The sequence below is a fragment of the Penicillium manginii genome (assembly GCF_028828005.1).
Source record: "Penicillium manginii strain IBT 31320 chromosome Unknown utg000004l:1.0-7231830.0:1.0-7236170.0, whole genome shotgun sequence".
NCBI lineage: Eukaryota > Fungi > Ascomycota > Eurotiomycetes > Eurotiales > Aspergillaceae > Penicillium > Penicillium manginii.
Window position 1 is genome coordinate 2477258 of NW_026643105.1, and position 20644 is coordinate 2497901.

A 20644-nucleotide genomic window follows, 5' to 3' on the forward strand; every position below is an offset into this window, starting at 1 on the left:
TGTCTTTTGATTAGATTAGAGTTCTTTCATGCGATCGGGACCTTGGTATGATCTGCGACGGCGCATGGTCATGATTGTCAGGTCTTTACCATTTTGAGTGAATGGCACATTCCATAGAAACTTTGAATGTAATAAAAGGAACTTCAACTGGATATAACCCTATTCCACCTTCTCATTTAAGCTAGGTAAATTTCACAAAGTCGCATTCTCGCTCAAATTAGTGCGGCTGAGACATCCCATGGGTGAGGCTCTATTTCATTGTGCTACGAATAATATTTGGGCACTCCAAGCAAATGGGTCGCAATAATATTAGTGAAGCACGAATACCCAGTCGTATCTTCCAAGGTTTTGCCTACGTACTTGATTTCCTCCACCACTTCCCTGTCATCGGTCTATTGTTGTCTGTCCCACGTGATACTTAGCTAGATATCTCCTTTCCTGTCTGGAAGAATAGAAGACATCTTCTACCCCCATCGTCTCCACGAGTATAGATTTCCAGCCTACGGCTGACATCTGGTAGCACGTCTCAATTTCGATCTAAGAACCTCCGGACACCGACGTGACTCTTATAGAGTCCGACGTCAAACAAATCGTTGGAAATGAGGCAGGTCTGCAGGTCCTGGACCAACTGAAGGCCTTGACATCACGACTTTATAGACTTGATGCAGAAATCGAGACCCTGAAGACTACATTTGAAAGGCCCCAGCAATGGCACTAAAAGTCTAACCACATGCATGAAAGTGTCCGTACTCGCGTACTCTTTACGTATACCCAGGCCGTCTCTGAACCCTAGGATTCCTCCCGCACGGTCGAGATTCAACACCTGAATTAGACCGTTATTCATCCAGGTAACATGCAGATGGATGCCTCTGTGGTCTACGCTCGCTACACAAATAGCAGTAAAGAGTATGAATGTTTCAAGCTCTTGTACGGTCTTCACCCACTGACAGAAGAAGTCGTTTAGCTGCTAGTAGGTATTATAGTTACCCTCCCTCCTCACTCTTCTCAACGCTAATATATTCTAGAATATGAAAAATGTGAAAGGGCACCTGGGCAACTTAAGGGTTGAATTCGATTACGATGGATTTGTTGTGTCACAACACCAAAGTTCACTCTGCTAAAGACACTGACATCTGGAAATTCTGGACACAAATATGCGCTGCTCTACAGAAAGCCAATTATGTCAGCGCAAACAGTCTAGCGGAGGACTTCTTCGAAAACTACCCAGACAAGGAAAACAATGCTTAGTTCTGGAGTATGGCTTAGTCAAAATGTTGATATGAAAATTCCCACTGTTACCTTCGTGTCACTTACCCCCTGTTTTCGAGAAATTGCTGTTGTGAAACCAGAAATTCCGGAAGATGCACGCCTCACAGGGGCGGCTATGCGTAAGCATTTATTCTTTGCCACGGTGCCTGGAAATGCCAATCTGTATATTTCGGAGAAGAAAGCTGGAATCATTTGACACCTCCCCGCTTAGGTTCTTTTGGGGGACTTTTCTTGTCTTGAAGTAGCAGAATATCACCTCTTATCACGGTCACTTTTGAACCCGACTCTGAGCGCCCTCATAAAATCGGGCAGCGCGAATAAGAAAGCCCCACTCGGCAGAGATAATATATTATGTAGATGTAATTATGTAGCGTGTAAACATAGCAAGTGTGATTATGGTTGAGAAACCGCTCTTTTTTCCCTTTCTAGCTTTGTGGGCATCACCTGGTGCTCTCGGACCTACCGGAGTTAAGATCAGGCGGCCATGATCCCATCAACTACGTTCACATATAAACATCCAATATTTAACATACCCAGCCTCGTCGCCTTGTTACGAAATATTCTTTCTGCTCACACATCTGTTTGACCTGCTCCAGCCATGAAACTCATTCTGACTGGCTCCAGCGGCTTCGTTGGTCGCGAACTACTCAGCCAGTGCTTGGAACACCCGTCGGTCACAGCTGTTATCGCGTTGACTCGGCATGAACTAACAGGACATGAAAAGCATGACAAGCTCAAAGTCGTTCTAATGGAAGACTTTTCCTCATATCCCGAGACTGCTAGGGAAGCCATCAGGGGGTGCTGACGCATGCATTTGGTATAGTTGTTCCGCACCGGTTCAAGATACATCAATTAACTGATCTACTATAGGACACTCGGCGTGAAGCCCAGCCAAGTGTCTGATAACGATATGGCACGACGCATAAGTATAGAATATACTACAGCTGCTGCCTGGCTCTTCAACGACATTTGTCAGAAGCCGTTTCGGTTTGTATACTGCAGCGGTTACCTGGCGGAACGAGATCAGACTAAGCAGCTCTGGTACTTACAAGACTACCGACGTATACGGGTAAACTGCCGTGTGCCTTGGTTAACAAACCGTTCTTATTAACTAATAAATCATAGGGACAAGTGGAAACCGAGCTCCTCACTTTCGATAACGAGAACACTGGTTTTGAGTCCTATATTTTGCAACCAGCTATGATTCGGTCGCGCAGTATCATTAATTTTTATGAGTTGATGATTGCCGTTGGGCCTTCTATCAAGGTGGATGAACTAGCTAGTAAAATGCTGAATCTGGCACTAGAAGGTGGGAGCAAGAAGTTGTGGACGAATTCTGAGATCAATGAAGAGGTGTAAAAGACCCGCCTGTCTGTGGTATAGCTCATGTCAGATAGTAGACAATGCAAGTTCACGATTTCTAGTTGATTCTGAGGTCTATTGTAATACTACCTATATACAAAAGTGTAGTCAATTTACTGACTACAAGAATTTAAAGACTATTTCCAACCCACAATGTAAGGCATTTCCCGACTAGGGGAATGCATTGTATGTGCCATTGCCGAAGCAAGGCCCATCAATGTCATATCCACTGACCTTTTGAACCGGAACCCCGTCTGCTCCAAATCGGAGAACACTGCCTCCATATGTATAAGGGTGCCAGCCCAATGCAGCGGGGCCCTTCTTAGGGTCCTTCATGAAAGCCAAGAGATGATCTTGCATCGCCTGGCTTGTCTTGATTTCTGCATCAGAAGGCTGAGATGAAGTGTGAGTGGCGTTGTAGAAATACGTTCCAAAGAACATCATCAAATCTGACGAATGGAATGCACCCATCCACTTGTAGGGGTTCTGGTTTGGCCAGACACCCGCGTACTGGTATCGATACGTGATCCGGTTGGCAGCCGCACGAATAATACTTGTATTAGCAGTCGGGCAAACCCAGCCAGACAATGTTCCTGCATCAACTGTTGGCTGATACGGGCCTTCTGTGACATTCGATGAAGGCCATGAAGTCAGACTGGCATCGTTGTTGGCGGCGTCGGAGAAAATTGCTGGGCGAGGCGACATCTTCCCTGCAGCGGCTCGTGCTGGGTAGTCGGAGAAAATGAACTTTTCATCGGCGATAGGTCCAAACGTCAGTCCCGGTGACCCAGTGTACTGGCCAACGAAATTCTCGATCTTAGCCATAGGGACCTTCTGCATACACTCCAGCTCTTTCGACGAGTCATCGGCGAAATCGCAGCCAACGTGTTTGGCTACAAAGGTGAAATTGGATTGGGCATAATCAGAAGACGTGAGAGTTTTGACGGCTGTGCCGGACTGTGAAAAGGTGCCTTGGACCAGAGGGTTGTCCCAGAAAGCATAGTTGTGATAGTCTGTACTGATTGCGCCGGCAGACTGTCCCCACATAGTGATGGCCTGTGGGTTTCCACCAAACTCGGCGATGTTTTCGTGAACCCATTCTAGAGCAAGACGCTGGTCTAGCATCGCTGGGTTTGGGTTGTTCAGCCCGGCGGCATTGGGGTAGCCGAAGATATTGACTCGGTAGTTGATGGTTACCACGATGTGTTCCTGTGTTCGATTGACCCATGCCGATGGTATTTGAGCTGGAACGTCAACCCCGCCGGTCTTGAATCCACCTCCTGTCATGAAAAAGACGACAGGCAGCTTTGCGTCATGGGAAATTCCGTATGGCGTCCAGATGGAAAGTTTCAGGCAGTCCTCTGATGACGTTTGCAAGGTGAGTCCAGTTGAGTGGTTCTGATTGCCATTATCTGCCAGCACATAAGGAGTAGCCTGGTTGAAGAAGCTAGGCTTGCCGGATACGAATTGGGGACATGAAGGCGGAAATTGTGTCGAATCGTGATGCTTCGATGAAGGGGATAGCGGCTTTGGGGGCTGGAAACGCAACGGTCCAACTGCTGGCTGTGCAAAAGGAATGCTACGAAATTCGCGCACTGCGCTGAAGTCCGAGTTATGAAGACCGGTGAAGATACCAGTCTTAGTGCGCACGGTCAGAGAGGGATCGGCAGCCACTTGGACCGCGGAGGCGACGAGTATACTGGCCCAGAGGAGGGGCTGCATGGTGTACTAGTCTTGAAGGTATTCAAAGACTTCGGGGGATTCTGCACAATGTGCTCCGCACCAGGGGGCTCTATCATCTATTTATTCTACTCTTAGAAACCGTATTTGTGGGGAACTGGTGAAGACCATCACTCAGGCAGCGCTGCCTTTCCTCAAAACTCCCGGGATATCCGAGAGGCACCCGCACACCACTCGGACTTACCAAGGATAGTGGAGTCAGTATGATCATTGCCTATGAATCCACGGGATGTATTGATCCGCCTAATCTAATTCTGACAATCTCCATCGTCTCAAAAAGGTCAAGTTGTAGCCGTTGTAGATAATGGAACTCATTCATCATGCAAAGTAGATCGAACAGGGCGGTTCTTTCATTCTAACAATGTAGTATATGGACAGACTCCTAATTGGAGCACTATTGGTGTACTATTTACATAATCGGTAATCAGCGATTGTTGGCGAAGCCCAACTCCGTTAGAGCTTGGCCTCTGGCGAACTCAGGAGCTTCTCAAGGCCCTGTCGCACTTGGCTCTCCATGCCACCTTTACCAACACGCATGGTCTCGCGCAACACGAAAACGTGTGTGTATGATCCAACCATCTTCACGTTCTCTTCTCCCTTGCGAAACACGCCGATTTCCCAGGTGACGCTTGATGAACCTAACTTAGCGACTCGCAGACCTACTTCGAGGATATCTGGGAAAGCAACGGAGGCGAAGAAGTCGCAGTGTGTAGAGACGATAAGTCCGATCTGATCGGTACCAATACTCAAGTTGGACGCTTGTCCCTCGGCACTCTTCGGGGTGGGATTATTGACGCTGAAGGGGTTCATGCCGCAGTGCTCGATGAGGTAGGAGTTGGCAATGGTGTCAAACAGAGCGGTGTAGACGGTATTGTTCAAGTGCGCATACATGTCGTTGTCGAACCTAAGCTTCTTGTTAGTGGAAAATTATGTAAAGAGCTGGTCCTATAGCATTTACCATCTTGTCTGGTGTACTTGATGGTAGCCATAGTCACTGCGCGTGCGGCCCTTCTTCGCTAGAAACTCGGGAGTAGCCATGTTTTTTCACGCTCCGATTGTGTTGAAAGTAATTGCCCGAGTTAACTCAAGGAGGGAAAGGAGGAAGAATGGCCTGGCAACCTTGTCGAGCAGCGAAGATGATACCCATTGCATCCCCGCTGCCTCGGAGATGGTTGAACCGAGGTCGATTGCTGCTTATGTAATGAACATGCAGCCTTCATCTGAAAATCAACGACCGTGATCAAGTTGGGACATTTCCAGGTTTGAAGAGCACATCCAATATGTAAAGATTAAAGAGTTGCAACTACCCCAGGGTACCTTACGACTGGGGCAGACGGGGATATTTGGAGGTGGGGGAATCGATGGAAGCCCCCACCTACCTTAACGCTTACGCCCAAACTCTCCGCTGTGCCTGGCCTTATCGCCTTCTCCAATCTTTTTTTTTCTCATCCCCGCCACTCGACTTCCGTGCAAATTCCAACGGTCGCCCTTTGCGTCTCCCTGGCTCCCTCACCTCGCATTACAGCCTACTTGCTTCGGCGAGGAAAGCTACGACCTCCCCCACCTCCCACGATGGCTCTTGTCAACGTCGAACCCGTCAAAGCCTCTCCGACAACCGATTTTGAACAACCTCCAGATGTTGTCGTGACACCTTGTGATCCATGGCCTGCGCCATACTATATGGAAGGTGGATTCCGACGTGTTCATCCGTACCATTACACTTTTAATACGTGGTGCAAGGAGCGCTGGCGGGGTAAACGATTGGAAGACATTTTCGTTTCCGAATTTCGAGATCGCCCACCAGAGTATTATGTATGAGATCTATCTACCTTGCACTTTCGCTCAAAATGACCAGGTGGCTAATATACAACAGAGAAATGCACTCGACGACGGCCTCGTTTGCGTCAATGGCAAGCCTGCGGGCAGAGACGCCGTGATCAAGAATGGCCAAAAGATCTCGCACACCATTCATCGTCATGAACCTCCTGTGACCGCCCTCCCTATCGGCATCATCCACGAAGACGACGACCTGATTGTGATCGATAAACCAGCCGGCGTGCCGGTTCACGCCGCTGGTCGATACCATTATAACTCCGTTACCGAAATCCTGCGCTCCGAGCGTGGCGCGGATTTCTTGCCGCGGCCATGCAACAGGTTGGATCGATTGACCTCGGGAGTCATGTTTATCGCCAAACACCCTGCCGGGGCCTTGAAGATCACCAGTCAGCTTCAAGCGCGATCTGTGCAAAAAGAATACATTGCGCGTGTCAAGGGCAAGTTCCCGGACGGCGTCGTGGTCTGTGATCAGCCCATCATGCAGGTCAGCCCCAAACTGGGGCTGAACCGCGTGCGCGCAACAGGTAAAGAAGCCACTACAAAGTTCCGTCGCCTGGCTTATTATCCCCCAGAGGCAGCCGCATCAACAACCACTCAGGAAGTCCGTGGCCCGTCGGGAGAGGTCGCGATCGCCGCGACTCCGCCCCCGGTGTTCACCAATGAGTCCGAAGGATACAGTATTGTGCACTGTTATCCCCTGACTGGACGTACGCATCAGATTCGTGTCCATCTCCAATTTTTGGGTTATCCTATCTCCAACGATCCCATCTACTCAAACCGAAGAGTCTTTGGGCCAGAATTGGCCCGCAATGAAGACCACGGCGAGCGTGATGAGGAGATCATGGATCGACTTCACAAGATGGGCAAGACTGAGGTGGCTGATACAGCTACCTACCGCACCCACCTGACTGCCGCACCAAACGTTCCTCCTGGAACCAACCCTGCCGTGCTTGCTGAAATCATGGCTCGTGAGCAACAGGCTGCCTCTGAGGAGTACGCGAAGCGCAAGGGAGAGCGGTTGTCTGGCGCTATGTGCGAAGTCTGTGGAACAGAATTGTATACAGACCCGGGTCCCCATGAGTTGGGCCTCTTTTTGCATGCTGTCGCTTACGGAGATCTGAGCGGCACTTGGAAATACCGAAGCAAGATGCCCAACTGGGGTCTTCCGCCGAATGGCCTGGAGGGCCCTAGTGAAGTTCCCGATTGGGTCCCTGTTCCTCAGGATGAGGAAATTGTTCACGGGCACGGAACCGTTCCTCCTGCGATCGGGACAGAGGATGACCCTCCTAACTCGGGTAACTGTCGACGAAAGAAGAATCAAGGTGACTTGGGCCATGTTCTTGTAACTGGTGTTGGATACGTCCCTATCTCAAAGGATGACCCGGCTTTTAGTCAGATTGAGTCGTCGGAGCAAGAAGCCGCGACTGCTACCTCAACGGCAGCGAATTAGTTTGGCGGCATGTTTACGATTGGATGTGCATGTTGTTTCCTTTTATCAAATAGCTTGATACCATCTTTGTTACCCTAGATCATACTAAACTGCCTGCTAGTAGTAGATAGCACATATAGTACATCGCTCTTGCGGATATCAAAGCTTCCAACTTGAAATTTTATAGTTTCGAGTCCATGCTGTGGACTTTATGCAATTTTGAGGTATTCCTGCAAATACTAGTATCACGTAGGGATTCTAACGAATCGATCCTCCCTCTTCTTGAAAAACACAAATAGATCAAGAATTGAAATCGCAAACTATGTTGTATATGCACGCTAAATCCAGATATCAATCCCAGCGCCTCAAATGTATATCTGCCAAACAACAAAAGACAGAAAGAAAAAAAAGAGAATTTTGTCAAACGTATAGGTATATACGCAAAGAAATGGTCGAAAAAGTGGCCGGTCAAGTCACCCACAAGGTTTCGTTACATCTCTCCTTCGCAGCAATGGCAGAATCGACTCGCCACATCATCGTGCCCGACTCGACACCCCGGGCAGGTGTGCCGCGAACGGCTTCAGGCGAAGTAGTACACTTGCCGTCGGAGAATCTGTATTGCATGCAGTTTGGCTCACTGGCACAATGTTCTGCGCAGTCCCAGACGGTAATTGGGATTTCAGCACCTTGGTCATCTAACCTTTCGTATTTATCTTTGGCGTTATTGTCCCAATTATCGAGGTAGTGCGCCATCGTAGGGCGAATGAAGTGGGTAAAGATGTCACCGTAGTGAAGAACAGTGTTATTTTCCTGTTGCGCAAAAAGGTCAGCATATCAGCACTCTTTCCAAAAGGATGATTTCGATACATACGTTAGAGAACCATTTTTGGTCAAAATCCCACATCCGATCTACATCTGGAGGCGTCATGTGGTGGAAAGTAAAAGGAGGATAGCACCATTGCTTTTTCCCGAATCCCTCGCCCAGGGCATCCTGTCCCCAAACAGACTCGGTAGTAACATGAGGCCAAGACCAGGTCAAGCCAATCTTAACAGTCGCGAGAGCCATTCCCAGCACGCAATCGCCAGCCCATTCTTTACCGGTAATTTTCTCCCACTGCTCAGGGTACTGGCTAACCAGATCGGCAACAGAATGAATGGCCGCATTAGAAAGCACGAATCCCGACCCGCCGTGCGCAAAAAGATTCTCACCAATCTGCATCTGGTTCCCAATATACATTTCCTTCTGCGAATCAAAGTTCGCCAGCCAGGCCAGCAGATTCGTCCAGATCGGGTAAGTGTCTGCCTCAAGGAAGACGTACCACTTGGCATCGGGCCGATAAGCCCGCGCTTCCTGAACCATCGGCAAGAACTTCCACTTGTCAAGCTTCCAGCCCGGATTGTCCATCATGCCAGCTGGGCCGTTTGCGACTTTCGTGTGGTCCTGCTGCAGCAGTCCCGCCCGGCCCTGCGCCTTTGCGCGGAGGTAGATGGCAAAGTCCTTCTGTGCTAGCAATGCGTCGCTGGCATTTTGGAAGACGTCCCGCGTGCGCAGACCGGCGATGTCTTCTTCGAAATCGGACACGATCAATTTGTGCGGGATGCAACGGAGTGTCGTGCGGATGTGTACGGGGACTTTGTCCTGGGCCTCTGTGATTCCGGTCTTGAGGACAACGAGGACGTCTTCGATGCCCGGGAGCGGTCGGCAAGCCGATGCGAGGTCATTCTGTTGGTGATCGGCGTCTGTCGAGCCGGATGACTCGCGATTGAGGGCCGAATTGTTCCACAGGCCGCTGTGTAGATGTAGGAAGAGGAGGAGGAGAGCCAGCGGGGTTAGAATAGGCACCCAGCGCCCATATCGGACGGGGAGGGTAAACATCCTGGGATGGCGGGGGAGGGGACGGGGAGAGGAAGAAGGAGAAGGAGATGCAGAGCTTCCTCCATAGCGAGAACTGTCGGAGGGATCGTCGAGGACCCTTTTGCGAAAGTACAGACTAAAGATACCGTGGGGGCCTGTTTCGAAGTCGTGACAGGTTTTGAGACCGACATTGGCCCAGATCGCTCTGTGGCACCATGATTCGATTCCTCAGACCAAGCATTACCCCCATCCCGTGGCTTAGCGCCCGGTTTCAAATGTATCCAGTCTGACTGCATCGGTCACTGAGACAGGTCTTATTTTGTTTTGATTGAATTCTCCTCGACCTTTCCCTTGTCATTCCTGTGGACTCTGTATCTCTCCTTTCCATGCAGGCAGCCACGAGGCCCCTGGTAGAGTGGGTCGGAGGATCGCCACAGACTCGTCATCGAGGCCCCTAAATGCAAAGCAGGGAACTCTTGAAATGCAGGGGCCACTTGGCTTGTCGTGAAGTACGGAGTACGGAGTAGAGAATACTCAATTCCATCATTTATGCCAAAGGGTGGGTGCTAGTAGATAGATAGCATATAGTAGTACGAGCTTCAAGGTTGCCTCAAGGTGGGTTTAAAACCATATCATTGTATCAAGATATGGAGTACAGAGAGTCCAGATGCAGCTGAGGTACAACCTTGAAAGCAGTATAGCTAATGAATACATATCAATTGGGAATGAAGTCGAATGGCCATGGGTCCATTGCCATTCCGCAACTGTTACACTCAACTACGAGTACTCATACACAGATGCTCAAATTACTCGGAAACCACTTTGGGTATATGAAAAGCATTGGCATCGTACAATGCAAGAGGATTTTTCAATTTTTGTTTGTCATTTCAGAGAACTTTCTCTTCGCCCGACGCCCGGTATTACCCAAAAGCGCGGGCCGCACATGGAATGCCATGCACAATCCTTGGAATCGTTATCGCCAGAGTGATGATAGTATTCACGACCGTACAAAACCCCGACCCTCTCATGCTCCTGCGAATACCACACCGAAAAAAAGGAAACAGAACTTTTTGGGGTTCAGTCCATTTAGGCCTCGGTGGTGACACGGCCCTTGGGGTTGGTGACCTTGACACCGAGAGCCTTGGCCTTCTCGATGATCTCGACACGCTTGCGGGAAGAGACGGCGTGGGCAATCCTGCCAGGTGGGTTAGCTTTGGATCTTCTTTGTAGCTGTATTGCCTTGCTTGCGCGTGCGCATGGCGTTATTGCCCTTCGTAGGATAGGTGAACATACTCGGCAGCGTAGGTGCGGTTGTGCATCAGGAGGAGCTCGACGTCCTTGGTGTTGTGGACAAGGAAAGCCTTGTGGCCGGAGGGCATCATGTGGCGGGTCTTCTTGTTGGATCCGTAACCGATGGAGGGCATAGCAATCGTGCCCTTGAAGCGGCGGCGGACGCAGTTGTCAATACCCTTGGGCTTGCGCCACGACTCACCAACACGCATAAACCGGTCACTTTGGTGACGGGTGAAGCGGTTGGTGCCTATAGTAATCCCATGTCAGTCCTTCCAATTCTTTATTCCGATTGTGTTGCAAAATATAGTCGAAAGCCTTTGGATAAACATCGCCCTTTGGTGGTCGTCAAGAAAAAAAAAAACTTTCGAGAGTTCGTCCTCATCTGTCGAGATATCCTCCGTCTCTGTCGATTCCGATGTTCCTCCTCTTCCAATCAATCAATCCATTCATGTCGTGTGTTGGTCGAAAGGCGATGCTATCCAGGCTGGAGGGAACGGGCACGGTCGGGAGTCGGGGGGTCGGGAACATACGCTTCTTCACGATGGGGATGTGCTGCTTGGCGGCGACCATCTTGAAAAGGAAAATCGTCAGTATCGAGGTGGTGATGGTCGTGAGGGTGCGATCCAACTTACTTTGTCGGTATTGCGTCTCGCCGGGCGTAGAGGGTTGTCGAGTCGGAGTGAAGTCAATCTCGAAAACTTCTTCGCACTGAGCGGAGTGGGCGGGCGACCCACACTAGTGCCCTTTCGGCTAAGCGAAGAGCTGGTGATTAGGTCAGCATAGGGCTAGCCGTGGATCGAGCCCTGCCAAGCCTACCGCTTTGGGATCTATACTATGCCTCTTACCTGATCAATGAAGATGGTCAAGCAGAAGAGTAATGGAACGACGAGAGAAATGGGGGGAATGGATACAGGAGAGATATATTAATGATGTATCAGGTCTCCATGGCTATCTACAGGGGCACGCCCCGCCCCGATGAGATCCCACCTTAAGGTAGAACATTTTCTGCCATGGTATCGTATGGTATGATAGGGAACTACACCTCGACAACGCATGAGCTGGACTCGATGCAATTATATTCTCTCTCAATAGTACTATATTCCAAACTTGAACATATCCAAGATTATACCTGTAGGTGCAACTGAACCGGCTCGCCCTGCTTCTCTCCGCTTTGCAACATCTGCTCCAGAACCTCAAGATCCGCCAGCGCTTCCTCGGGGGATTGTCTCTTCTCAACAGCCTTTCCATTGATAATCGACGTCGCAAATTCAGCAACCTCGGCAGAGACACCTCTTCCGTCAAATGGCACTGAATACTTGACATCATTGACAGCCACGTCGTCAAAATTTAGGGCAACAGAGCCCTTCTCACAAGCAAATTCGAACGAGTGGCGATTGAATGGCGATCCCCACGAGAGAGAAATGACACCCGTAGCACCGGATCTAGTCTTGACAACTGCATCGACTGTATCCACCGGTGGCAAGTAAGACTGCTGCAGATAAGACTGGGCGGAGACAGTCTTGATCTGCTGCGCAGACCCCAAGATCAGGCGTAGGCCAGCAATCATGTGGACACCACCATCTAGAAGAAAGCCACCTTGATACTCAGGAACCTTGCGCCAGGGAGTCACTTGAATTATCATTGTCAGCACCATTTCTTGAGACCGGGTTTGGCCCCATGCCATACTAATATCTTTATCCACGGGGGTGACATACAGAAGTACTTGTTGTCCGGCTTGACAAAGTTCTGCACATCGACGCGGAAATTGCGAACCTGGCCCAGTTTCTGAACCTGCTCGGCCGCGTAGATATACTTGCTCATGTATCGGAAGTTCTCGCCCACGGCCCAGAAGACCTTGCTAGCATCGATATTGGCTTGGTACCATTGCAGAAGCTCCTTCGCCGTGGCAACATCCTTGGCAATAGGCTTCTCGGAAAGAACGTGCTTTCCAGAAAGAAGGGCTCTCTTGATGAAATCTGGTTGCACCAGAATCGGTAGACTGTGAAAGGTCAGCAATGCATAAGTCCACTATTTTGTAAGATAATTCATATAGCTTGGAGATTTGTAAAGTTCAACGTACGCGATGATCACAGCGCCAATATCAGATCGAGCCAGTAGATCGTCGAAAGACTTTCCAGCACCCGAGTCCTCGGAATACAGATCAACATTAGCTGTACCTTCAGCGAGAGACTGGGCCGAGTTCAAGGATCGCGAATAGATCGCCTTGAGTGTGAAGCCCGGGGCCGCTTGCACAGCTGGCTATTGGTATTGTCAGTTTATTGAATGATAGTGACGAGAACCAAGTAGCACGGACCAGATGTTGCTCTTTGGCGAAGAGACCTAGCGCGGGGGTATCAGTAAGCTGTCAAACAATAGCGCGACTATAACTGATGCTAGCTAGATACGTACCACTACCGATGATGGCAACTCCAACAGACATGCTTGCGTATGAGATCGAGTGGACTATGTATAATATAGAGCTCTCCAGATGAAGGCAGGATAAGATTCAAGCAAATTTGAAGGGACAAAGTCACGAAAGTACATTTCCCAAGGTGCCATGGCAAATGACTCCCGGTTCCGGTGGGGTCAACCGGTGTCCACTTCCGCGCCTGGGAAGGTCCAACCATCCGAATGGCTCGGCCTGGTTTGCCAAAGTGTTCTCGATCTGCTCTTCGAGTCGGTCTCAACTATTTTCACATCCCAGCTGGCTACAATTGCATGGCTATTTCGGGCCGGAATCATGTCCTTGCTCTTCAGAATTACCCCGCATGTTGTCGAGATGCGGTTACACATCAGATCAGACCAGGCCATGTCATGCATGACGCAAGAGCTACATTGAAAGCATGCTGATCTACTAGTGTGACACATTATAAATGGAATCCGAACGACAAGTACGTGAGAGAATGTCAGAAATTTATCGAATATGAAATAGAAAAAACCGCGTTACACCAACAATTACACAAACCCGAACAAGACAAAACAACAAATTCAAAGTAAAGAAAGATATGCAATGCCCCATTCCACCTTGCGCCAGACCCCATTCCAAAAACATGCGAAAGCGGGAATCAATCATACCGAAAGTCCGATAAACATTACATTTCCCAACGCCAACCCATAAACACAAACCCATCATGAATCTCAGAAATCGTACCAGTCGTAAACGCAATAATCAAAGGGAAGGCAGAGAAAGCACGAACACCAAGGTCACGACAAATCACTGACTATTAGGTCGAACCAAAGCCCTCACTCTCTCCACGCGCGCCATAGCCTTCTCCAACCTCTCCAACCGACTCCTCTTCTCGATATCCCGGCGTTCGAGCACGGCAACTCGTTCTTCCAGCTTCGCGCGGGCCTTGCGCTCTTGCGCGACCATCTCGTTGGCCTGGCTGAATAGTTGCACTGTTAACTCCTCCAGCTCGGTATTCGCTTGTGTAAGCTGGGTTTCGGCCGCTTTCCGCAGACCCTGTTCGCGCTCCAGTGCGTCTTGTAACTCGGCGTTGTCGCTGCTGGCTGGGGAGGCTTGTTGCGGGAATGGAGTGATCGGTGCGATAGGTGTGGAGGGGACTGGGGCTGAGGCGCTGGTTGGGGTGGAACTACCGCGCCGATAGGGGAGGAGGTTTGTTAATGTTGTCAGGCGACTTTGTTGAACTGGTTGTGATGGCTGCGGCGGTTGCGACTTGTTGTCTGGGGAGGCGGGAAGTTGGGAGGGTGATAGTGATTTGTCGCCGTGTGATGATGATGGGGGTACGGAGGAGCTGCTTCGCGGTGTGTCATATATGGGGCGTGAGCGCAGTTTGCGCAGTTCTTCTTCGTAGTCTGCGAGTTTTCCAGCTGTTCAAGAGTCGGTCAGCGGGGGTTCTTGAAGGGTGTCTGGACGTGGTGTTTCTTGGCGCCTCTGCTTCTTTTCAAGCAGCGCTGATCTCAGGAGGATATTGAAGGTATAACGAAATGAAACGAAGCAACACAACAGGGGATATTTACCTGCGATCGCAGAGTGCGCAGTCATCTCCTGGATCTGCCCCTCCAGCTCCAGAATCCGGCGCTGGGCTTCGGATGCGTCCAGCGCACCGTTGGTCCCGCATGTTGGACATGAATTCTCTAGAGAAGGGTCGATCTTGGTCATCGCGGAGTGGGTTCCAACAAGAGTGGTGGTCATGAGAGTTGTGGTGGTAGCCGACATGACAACATGGGGCGGTTGTATTACCCCGACTTGTTTACCCGTGAAAGTACCAACACGGGGGAAGTGGAGAAGAGTTGATGTCGATGCTGGTGTTGGTGAGTGCGAATGCTGATGCTGATGCTAATTTCCAATACCTCAGCAGCTGCAGAGAGCAAACAGCAAAGAGCAAAGAGGACACAGAGGTTTAAAGAGCAAGTCGTAAAACACCGTGACGGACTGAACCCTTTGAAGGGGGTTGATTTACTCCATACTGCGCCACCGGTATTATTCGCCCAATGGCTGGGGAGACCCATTTTTGCCTGTCTCAGGAACAGATCCTCCCATTTTTCTTGGGTTGTGCCGAAATGATCACTCCGTTTAATTTTATCTGTAAATTTGTTAATTAAACACCACGTCATCGAATAGATCCATATACTATATCTCATTCCCCATACTCCGTAATCCATCCACCTTGTATGACTTTCTCTCATTCCCCATATACCCCCGCGACGGACATGTGCGGTGTGCTCGTGGACGTTGGACTAATACGAATTAGTCCAGTGTGACCGTCACTAGTGCCACCTATTTATAACGCCCTTACTGAGCCATCTATTGGTAGGTCCACCAGTCTTTTAGGAAATTGGGTTAATTGGATGAATTAAAATACGCGGGGAGGCAGGATCTAAGGACCATTAACCTTACTCTTTGGTCTCGACCTTTTGAACAGTGAGGAGTCGAATCTACATAGTAGGATTATGGATTATTGGATGGGCCGCCCTGGCTAGCGCATATCTACATTGCTCCACAATCAAATTGAGATTGAAAGGCGGTGGGCCAAGTAGAATACTAGGTAGAGTACCAGTACGTAGTATAATATCTGGATGCAAATACATACGGTGAATGATCCGTCAATGAAGACTGCATTTCAATCTATACGAAGTACTAAACACACAAACACTGGCTCCACCATTCCGCTCGTGGGGTGATATCATCAATTAGGGAGAAAGGGATGCACCCAGTCTTGGCGGTCAGTGCAGAGATCAGACCAAACCTCGTCGAGGAGAGGAGAGGAGAGGAAAGGAGGGGAGGGGAAAGGCGGGAGAGGCGGGAGAGGCGGGTGGGAGAACCGAGAATAAGAGAAAGGATTCATAGCGTAACCGTTGGAGGAGAAGCGTATCATGTCTCCCTCTCTCATTCAGTCATTCGTGTTCGCATGGCTGGTCCAGATTGGGGCAGACTGGCTCATTAACAAGACCATCCTGAGGCAACCAGACAGGAAGAATGGAAAGGGAAAAAGGAACAAAGTAGAGAGAGAAACAAGAAAAAACAAGGAAACGGGAATCTTCATTTCGCATCGGCTGTAATGGTCATGGGCAAATCACACGAATCACGCATGGGAATAGTAGCTAGATAGCGAAACAGCAACACAGACATCACAAAATAGAGGCGGAAGAAAAACTTTTCAGACTGCCAAATCATCAGAGAGCAAAGACTAGATGTATGTCGGGAAATCTAGCCCGGCACGCAAAAAGGAGAAGATCGTAAGAACAAAGAAGTGGAAGAGGAAGAACGTCAAGACAGGACAACTACCGTCGTCTGCACTTGTGCCGTGGGGCAGATGCAAGAATCATAGCCACATCAAACGACGCCATAGCGTCTATAATGGAAACCCTGGTTCCCGAACTTGGTAATCGCCCGGGAACGTGTCGTCGCGAACAACAGGCGGAGTTCCAAGACATCGGATCCATTGATACGCAAGAGGTCACAGTCGAGGCGAGAGGCGGAGGTTGTGTAGGGTATCGATAGGCCTAGAATCCACGGCCGCCACGACGGGTGTTGCGAGGCTTAGCGCCTACTGTGCTCCAGCCATCATTGTCCTCGGCAGGGGCCTCGGCGTTTCTCCAGTTACCATTGGCGGTCTCCTTCGCAGCCTCCGTGGGAGCAGCAGCCGCGGGGGTAGCCTGCTCGGGCTCCTTGTCAGCGGCCATGTCCTCTCCACCGGCCCGCCGGAGGATCTCGAAGTTACCCCCACCCTTAGGGGGGCTCAACAGCATCCTTGTTGGAGTCCGTGCCGACCTTGCTCTCCGTGGTCTGCTCCTTAGCCTGCTTGGGCTTCTCGGACTTCTCGGATTTCTCGGATTTCTCGGACTTCTCCTTCTCGGACTTGATCTTGTCATCCTGTTCCTTCTTCTGGCGGACAGCTTCCTGACGCTTCTGCTCGACTTCACGCTCGCGGGTGGCGGTATCGATGGGTCGGGCCGCACCGAAGGGGCTGGCCTTCGAATCTCCACCGGCGGTGGGGGGTAGTCGGGGCTTCAGAGACGGTGCGCTTGGTCAGGTTCAGCTTAGGGCGGGAAGCAGGAGCAGTCGGGGAAGTGGGTTCCTTTTGCTGCTGGTCGGGGCGCATTGAGTTGCGCCACTGGTTGTCCATGTCGGCAGCTGTGGGGGCACGCTCGGGACGGTCTGGGCGGGGAGGACGGGAACCGTCTTGCGAGCGACCCTCACCCCAAGCAGGAGGGGAGTTTCGGCGGAAGCTAGAACCACCTTCTTCAGTGTTGCGGGGGCGGCCGCCCTCACGGGGAGGGGCACCGGCGGGGGGAGAGAGAGGACCCTTGCGTTCCCAGTTGCCGAAATCACGGAACTTTCCATCGGACTCGAAGTTGCTGCGACGGGCACCACCACGATCACTGCCGGCGTCAGAGGCAGCATCCATGTTACGACCAAAGCTAGAACGCTCAGGAATGCGGCGCTCGGGGGCAGGGGGAAGGGGACCCCGGCGTGTCCAGTCAAGGTCGCGGCCTTCCATACGAGACTCCTTGGCTGTAGGTCTATTAGTCTTGGTGTTTTCGTTTGAGAGGGGATATTTTCGACACTTACGAGGCTCTGCGATGCTGGTGCGGATGGTGCGTCCCTGGAGAGTAGTGCCAGAGAGGTCCAAAGCCTTCTGCAAGCCCTCCACGGTCTCAAATTCCACATAACCAAATCCCTTGGGAGCCTTGGTCAACTTGTCCTCGACGACACGGACACTTGTCACGCTGCAGCCAGCAAACAGCTCGGAGATGTCCGCCTCGGTTGCTTCGAAGGAAAGGTTTCCGACGTGAGCAGTGTAAGGAGGCTCGGTTGGGAGAGGAAGCTGCTCGCGGACGGCGTATCCACCACGCTCGACACGGTCTAAACATTGAGATCAGGTTAGTAACTTGCAAGAAGAAAAATCATATGTATATCTCCGAGGTCTCAGGCGTATCGTCGAGGGTGCCGTACCAGAAAAACCACCACCGCCCATGCCACTACCGAAACCCATGCCACCGGAAGGGCGAGAACCGAAGCTGGAAGTAGGAGGTCCTAATAAATGGTCTCAGTATCATTTTTTTCGGGCGCGTATGAGCCAAGAAGAAGGCGAATGAAATAGTAAGACATACCACCTATACAAATAAATATATCGTCAGCAACTGGATCAACAAGGCCAAAGTGGGGGAGGGTCTTGAAGACTTACTGGGGAGGGGCATATCCTCCATCTCGTCGGCCCAAGAGCCAAGGCCTATCTAGATGTCAATCTCCATTCCATTATTCTCTCGAGTTTTTCGGAAGTCTTACTCTCATCAGCCAAGAAGGTCCCAATGGACATCTTCTGGGCCTTAGACTTTGCGGGCGCTGGTGGGGAAAATCATTAGCTGAGGGGGTCCAAAATCACCGACAGAACCAGTCGCAGAACACATAAACGAGGCTGGCCGTGTCGAAAAAACGAAGATTCACGGTCTTGACTTACCCATGATTGCGGTTAAGAGGAGTCAAGAAACGCGCAAGCGGTCTTGGTGCGCGCTTCTCACACAGTAGGGTTTGAGGGAAAAAACGGAAGAAAAAAATTCAAGACACCCGGGGCGAAGAACCAGGAGTCAAGCGAAAGAGTAGGGGAGATGACCTGGAAGTCGTAAAAGACAAGGTCAGTCGGTCAGAGTTGAAGTGGAAAAGTTGGTAGAGGGGAAGTCGGCAATCGGGGCTGCACGATGGAAGTGGTCGGGTTAGTTAATCCGTGATAATTTTTAGTGGTGCCGCTAGTCCCATCAGAGCCAACCCGTCTATGGCTAGTCCAGGGATTCACTACCAGGCACTGGATGTAGTACAATATTTTACCCTGTTTGCTACTGGTTTTTTTTAATAGCATCCTGGGTAATTAAATTTACTCACTCACTCAAAACTTTACTGTGTTCCAGCAGTGGGTCCCTACGATCGCCCACTAAGGCTTGTGCTTCTTTGTTCATTGGACCCGGGTAGGTCGACGTCTAGAATCCTCTGGGGTAGTCTGGAGACTGGTTTTATTGGGCTATTGTTTTCGTTTAGCCTGTTTCTTTTTTTTTTTCTCCTTCGAGTCTCTTTCTGTTAACTTAAGCTCTCATAACAATTACTACTGGTGTTAACAATGACCTTTTGGGATCTGGAGGTTTCAAGTTCAACGACGGTGTACCTAGGTACCTGAATAGAACTTGCATAATACTTAGCCGACTCCGCCAAAATATATATGGCTCAAGTTCAAGTTGTGCTACATCAGGCTGTACTAGTATATTCAAGTTTCTAGTTACAGGGTCAGCTACCAGCACCGGCAGAAGTCCATGCTCTGTAAAGAATATAAAAAAGACAACATAGAACCTTTCCTACTTTTAAACCTCTCAAATCTATACGTAAACACAGAAACGAAGTGGCCAAGTTTATTTTTGGTGAATGAAACTGATTACATAATACACGTGACCATTATCTCGGTATCGCAATGGCGTTCATTTTGATCTGCCATCCATCTTCCCATGGATCAGGGAATGCTTGCCGTTCTCTCAGACCGGTCAAAAGATGAGTGGTGAAAATAACCAACATGCTGATCCCATGTCGAACTCTCTCTTACCCGCTGCCAAAGTGGGAGCTCTGAGCGGTTCGTCTCTTATCCCCAGCTCAAGCTGAGGAATCATTCCTCAGAAACCATGCGTGAATATGAACAAGCTAACCCGGGGAATTTAGGAGTTGCTGGGTTGATCTATGGAGGGACTGTGGGGGTCATCAAATCCCCCAATCCATTGATTCATTCCCTATCATGCGGCATTCACTGGTTCGCTTGCGGTTCAACCTTTTGGTGTATGTTTCGTATGCACCTGTTCGACTTGTCGCGCAGTCACTAATTCGAGGAACTGGCGGTAGGGATGCGAAGCAACATCATCAAACATCATTACAAGGACCAAGCCTCGCCGCAGGACCGAGCCTATGTTAGTGCATTGTGTGGCGGTCTATCCGGCGGCACGGTAACAAGGTTAATGGGTACGAGAATTTTAACTCATCGATTTTTTTTTTGAAGATCATCGTTTGGAAGAAATGCTTACGATTCTTACAGGTGGTCGACTTGTGCCTGGGTTGGTAATTTTCTCGCTGCTCGGCTACGGCGGCCAAAGTGCCTTTAACAGGGTTGATGCCTGGCAAATGGGAAGAGATCCCACACCCAGCAAACCCTTGATGCAACGGATGGCCGATTCCAAATGGATCCCCCTTCGGCATCTGTCCGATGAAGAATACCGGGGCATGTTAGATGAAAAGCTGCTCAGTGTCGAGGCGGAGATTGCACTCCTTGATGAGAAGATCGAAGAACTGGAGAGCACTCGCCCAGTACCCGACCTCGCCGCCAAATAAGTCGGCCCTATTTCGTCCACACATCTCATTTTCCATT

General features: G+C 50.2%; 10 protein-coding genes across 10 annotated transcripts; 4 read left to right on the top strand and 6 right to left on the bottom strand.

Annotated features, from left to right (window-relative positions):
• Nucleotides 1-1867: 1867 nt before the first annotated feature.
• Nucleotides 1868-2628, top strand: N7533_004650 (putative nucleoside-diphosphate-sugar epimerase; the record flags this gene model as incomplete). The annotated part of the gene is made up of 3 exons (XM_057101300.1): nt 1868-2067; nt 2140-2338; nt 2395-2628. The coding sequence occupies 3 exons, from the start codon at nt 1868-1870 to the stop codon at nt 2626-2628; spliced, it is 633 nt and encodes a 210-aa protein (XP_056960930.1).
• Nucleotides 2629-2802: 174 nt separating this feature from the next.
• On the bottom strand, nt 2803-4353 carry N7533_004651 (carboxylesterase; the record flags this gene model as incomplete). The annotated part of the gene is made up of 1 exon (XM_057101301.1): nt 2803-4353. One exon carries the CDS (start codon nt 4351-4353, stop codon nt 2803-2805), a length of 1551 nt encoding a protein of 516 aa, XP_056960931.1.
• Nucleotides 4354-4824: 471 nt separating this feature from the next.
• Nucleotides 4825-5409, bottom strand: N7533_004652 (acyl-CoA thioesterase; the record flags this gene model as incomplete). Its single annotated transcript, XM_057101302.1, has 2 exons — nt 4825-5275; nt 5330-5409. The coding sequence occupies 2 exons, from the start codon at nt 5407-5409 to the stop codon at nt 4825-4827; spliced, it is 531 nt and encodes a 176-aa protein (XP_056960932.1).
• A 534-nt stretch (nt 5410-5943) lies between these two features.
• Nucleotides 5944-7657, top strand: N7533_004653 (pseudouridine synthase family protein; the record flags this gene model as incomplete). The annotated part of the gene is made up of 2 exons (XM_057101303.1): nt 5944-6183; nt 6245-7657. 2 exons carry the CDS (start codon nt 5944-5946, stop codon nt 7655-7657), a joined length of 1653 nt encoding a protein of 550 aa, XP_056960933.1.
• A 447-nt stretch (nt 7658-8104) lies between these two features.
• Nucleotides 8105-9512, bottom strand: N7533_004654 (uncharacterized protein; the record flags this gene model as incomplete). Its single annotated transcript, XM_057101304.1, has 2 exons — nt 8105-8446; nt 8508-9512. 2 exons carry the CDS (start codon nt 9510-9512, stop codon nt 8105-8107), a joined length of 1347 nt encoding a protein of 448 aa, XP_056960934.1.
• Nucleotides 9513-10543: 1031 nt separating this feature from the next.
• N7533_004655 (uncharacterized protein) lies at nt 10544-13224 on the bottom strand (the record flags this gene model as incomplete). The annotated part of the gene is made up of 8 exons (XM_057101305.1): nt 10544-10686; nt 10785-11031; nt 11315-11492; nt 11914-12413; nt 12500-12783; nt 12865-13043; nt 13099-13124; nt 13194-13224. The coding sequence occupies 8 exons, from the start codon at nt 13222-13224 to the stop codon at nt 10578-10580; spliced, it is 1554 nt and encodes a 517-aa protein (XP_056960935.1). The 3' UTR covers nt 10544-10577.
• Nucleotides 13225-13341: 117 nt separating this feature from the next.
• N7533_004656 (uncharacterized protein) lies at nt 13342-13623 on the top strand (the record flags this gene model as incomplete). Its single annotated transcript, XM_057101306.1, has 1 exon — nt 13342-13623. The coding sequence occupies one exon, from the start codon at nt 13342-13344 to the stop codon at nt 13621-13623; it is 282 nt and encodes a 93-aa protein (XP_056960936.1).
• Nucleotides 13624-13998: 375 nt separating this feature from the next.
• N7533_004657 (uncharacterized protein) lies at nt 13999-14964 on the bottom strand (the record flags this gene model as incomplete). Its single annotated transcript, XM_057101307.1, has 2 exons — nt 13999-14615; nt 14766-14964. The coding sequence occupies 2 exons, from the start codon at nt 14962-14964 to the stop codon at nt 13999-14001; spliced, it is 816 nt and encodes a 271-aa protein (XP_056960937.1).
• Nucleotides 14965-16751: 1787 nt separating this feature from the next.
• Nucleotides 16752-18713, bottom strand: N7533_004658 (translation initiation factor 4B; the record flags this gene model as incomplete). Its single annotated transcript, XM_057101308.1, has 9 exons — nt 16752-16976; nt 17020-17272; nt 17364-17763; nt 17821-18114; nt 18205-18285; nt 18363-18365; nt 18437-18481; nt 18538-18594; nt 18710-18713. 9 exons carry the CDS (start codon nt 18711-18713, stop codon nt 16752-16754), a joined length of 1362 nt encoding a protein of 453 aa, XP_056960938.1.
• Nucleotides 18714-19782: 1069 nt separating this feature from the next.
• N7533_004659 (uncharacterized protein) lies at nt 19783-20607 on the top strand (the record flags this gene model as incomplete). Its single annotated transcript, XM_057101309.1, has 4 exons — nt 19783-19861; nt 19948-20061; nt 20125-20241; nt 20315-20607. The coding sequence occupies 4 exons, from the start codon at nt 19783-19785 to the stop codon at nt 20605-20607; spliced, it is 603 nt and encodes a 200-aa protein (XP_056960939.1).
• Between the last annotated feature and the right edge of the window lie 37 nt (nt 20608-20644).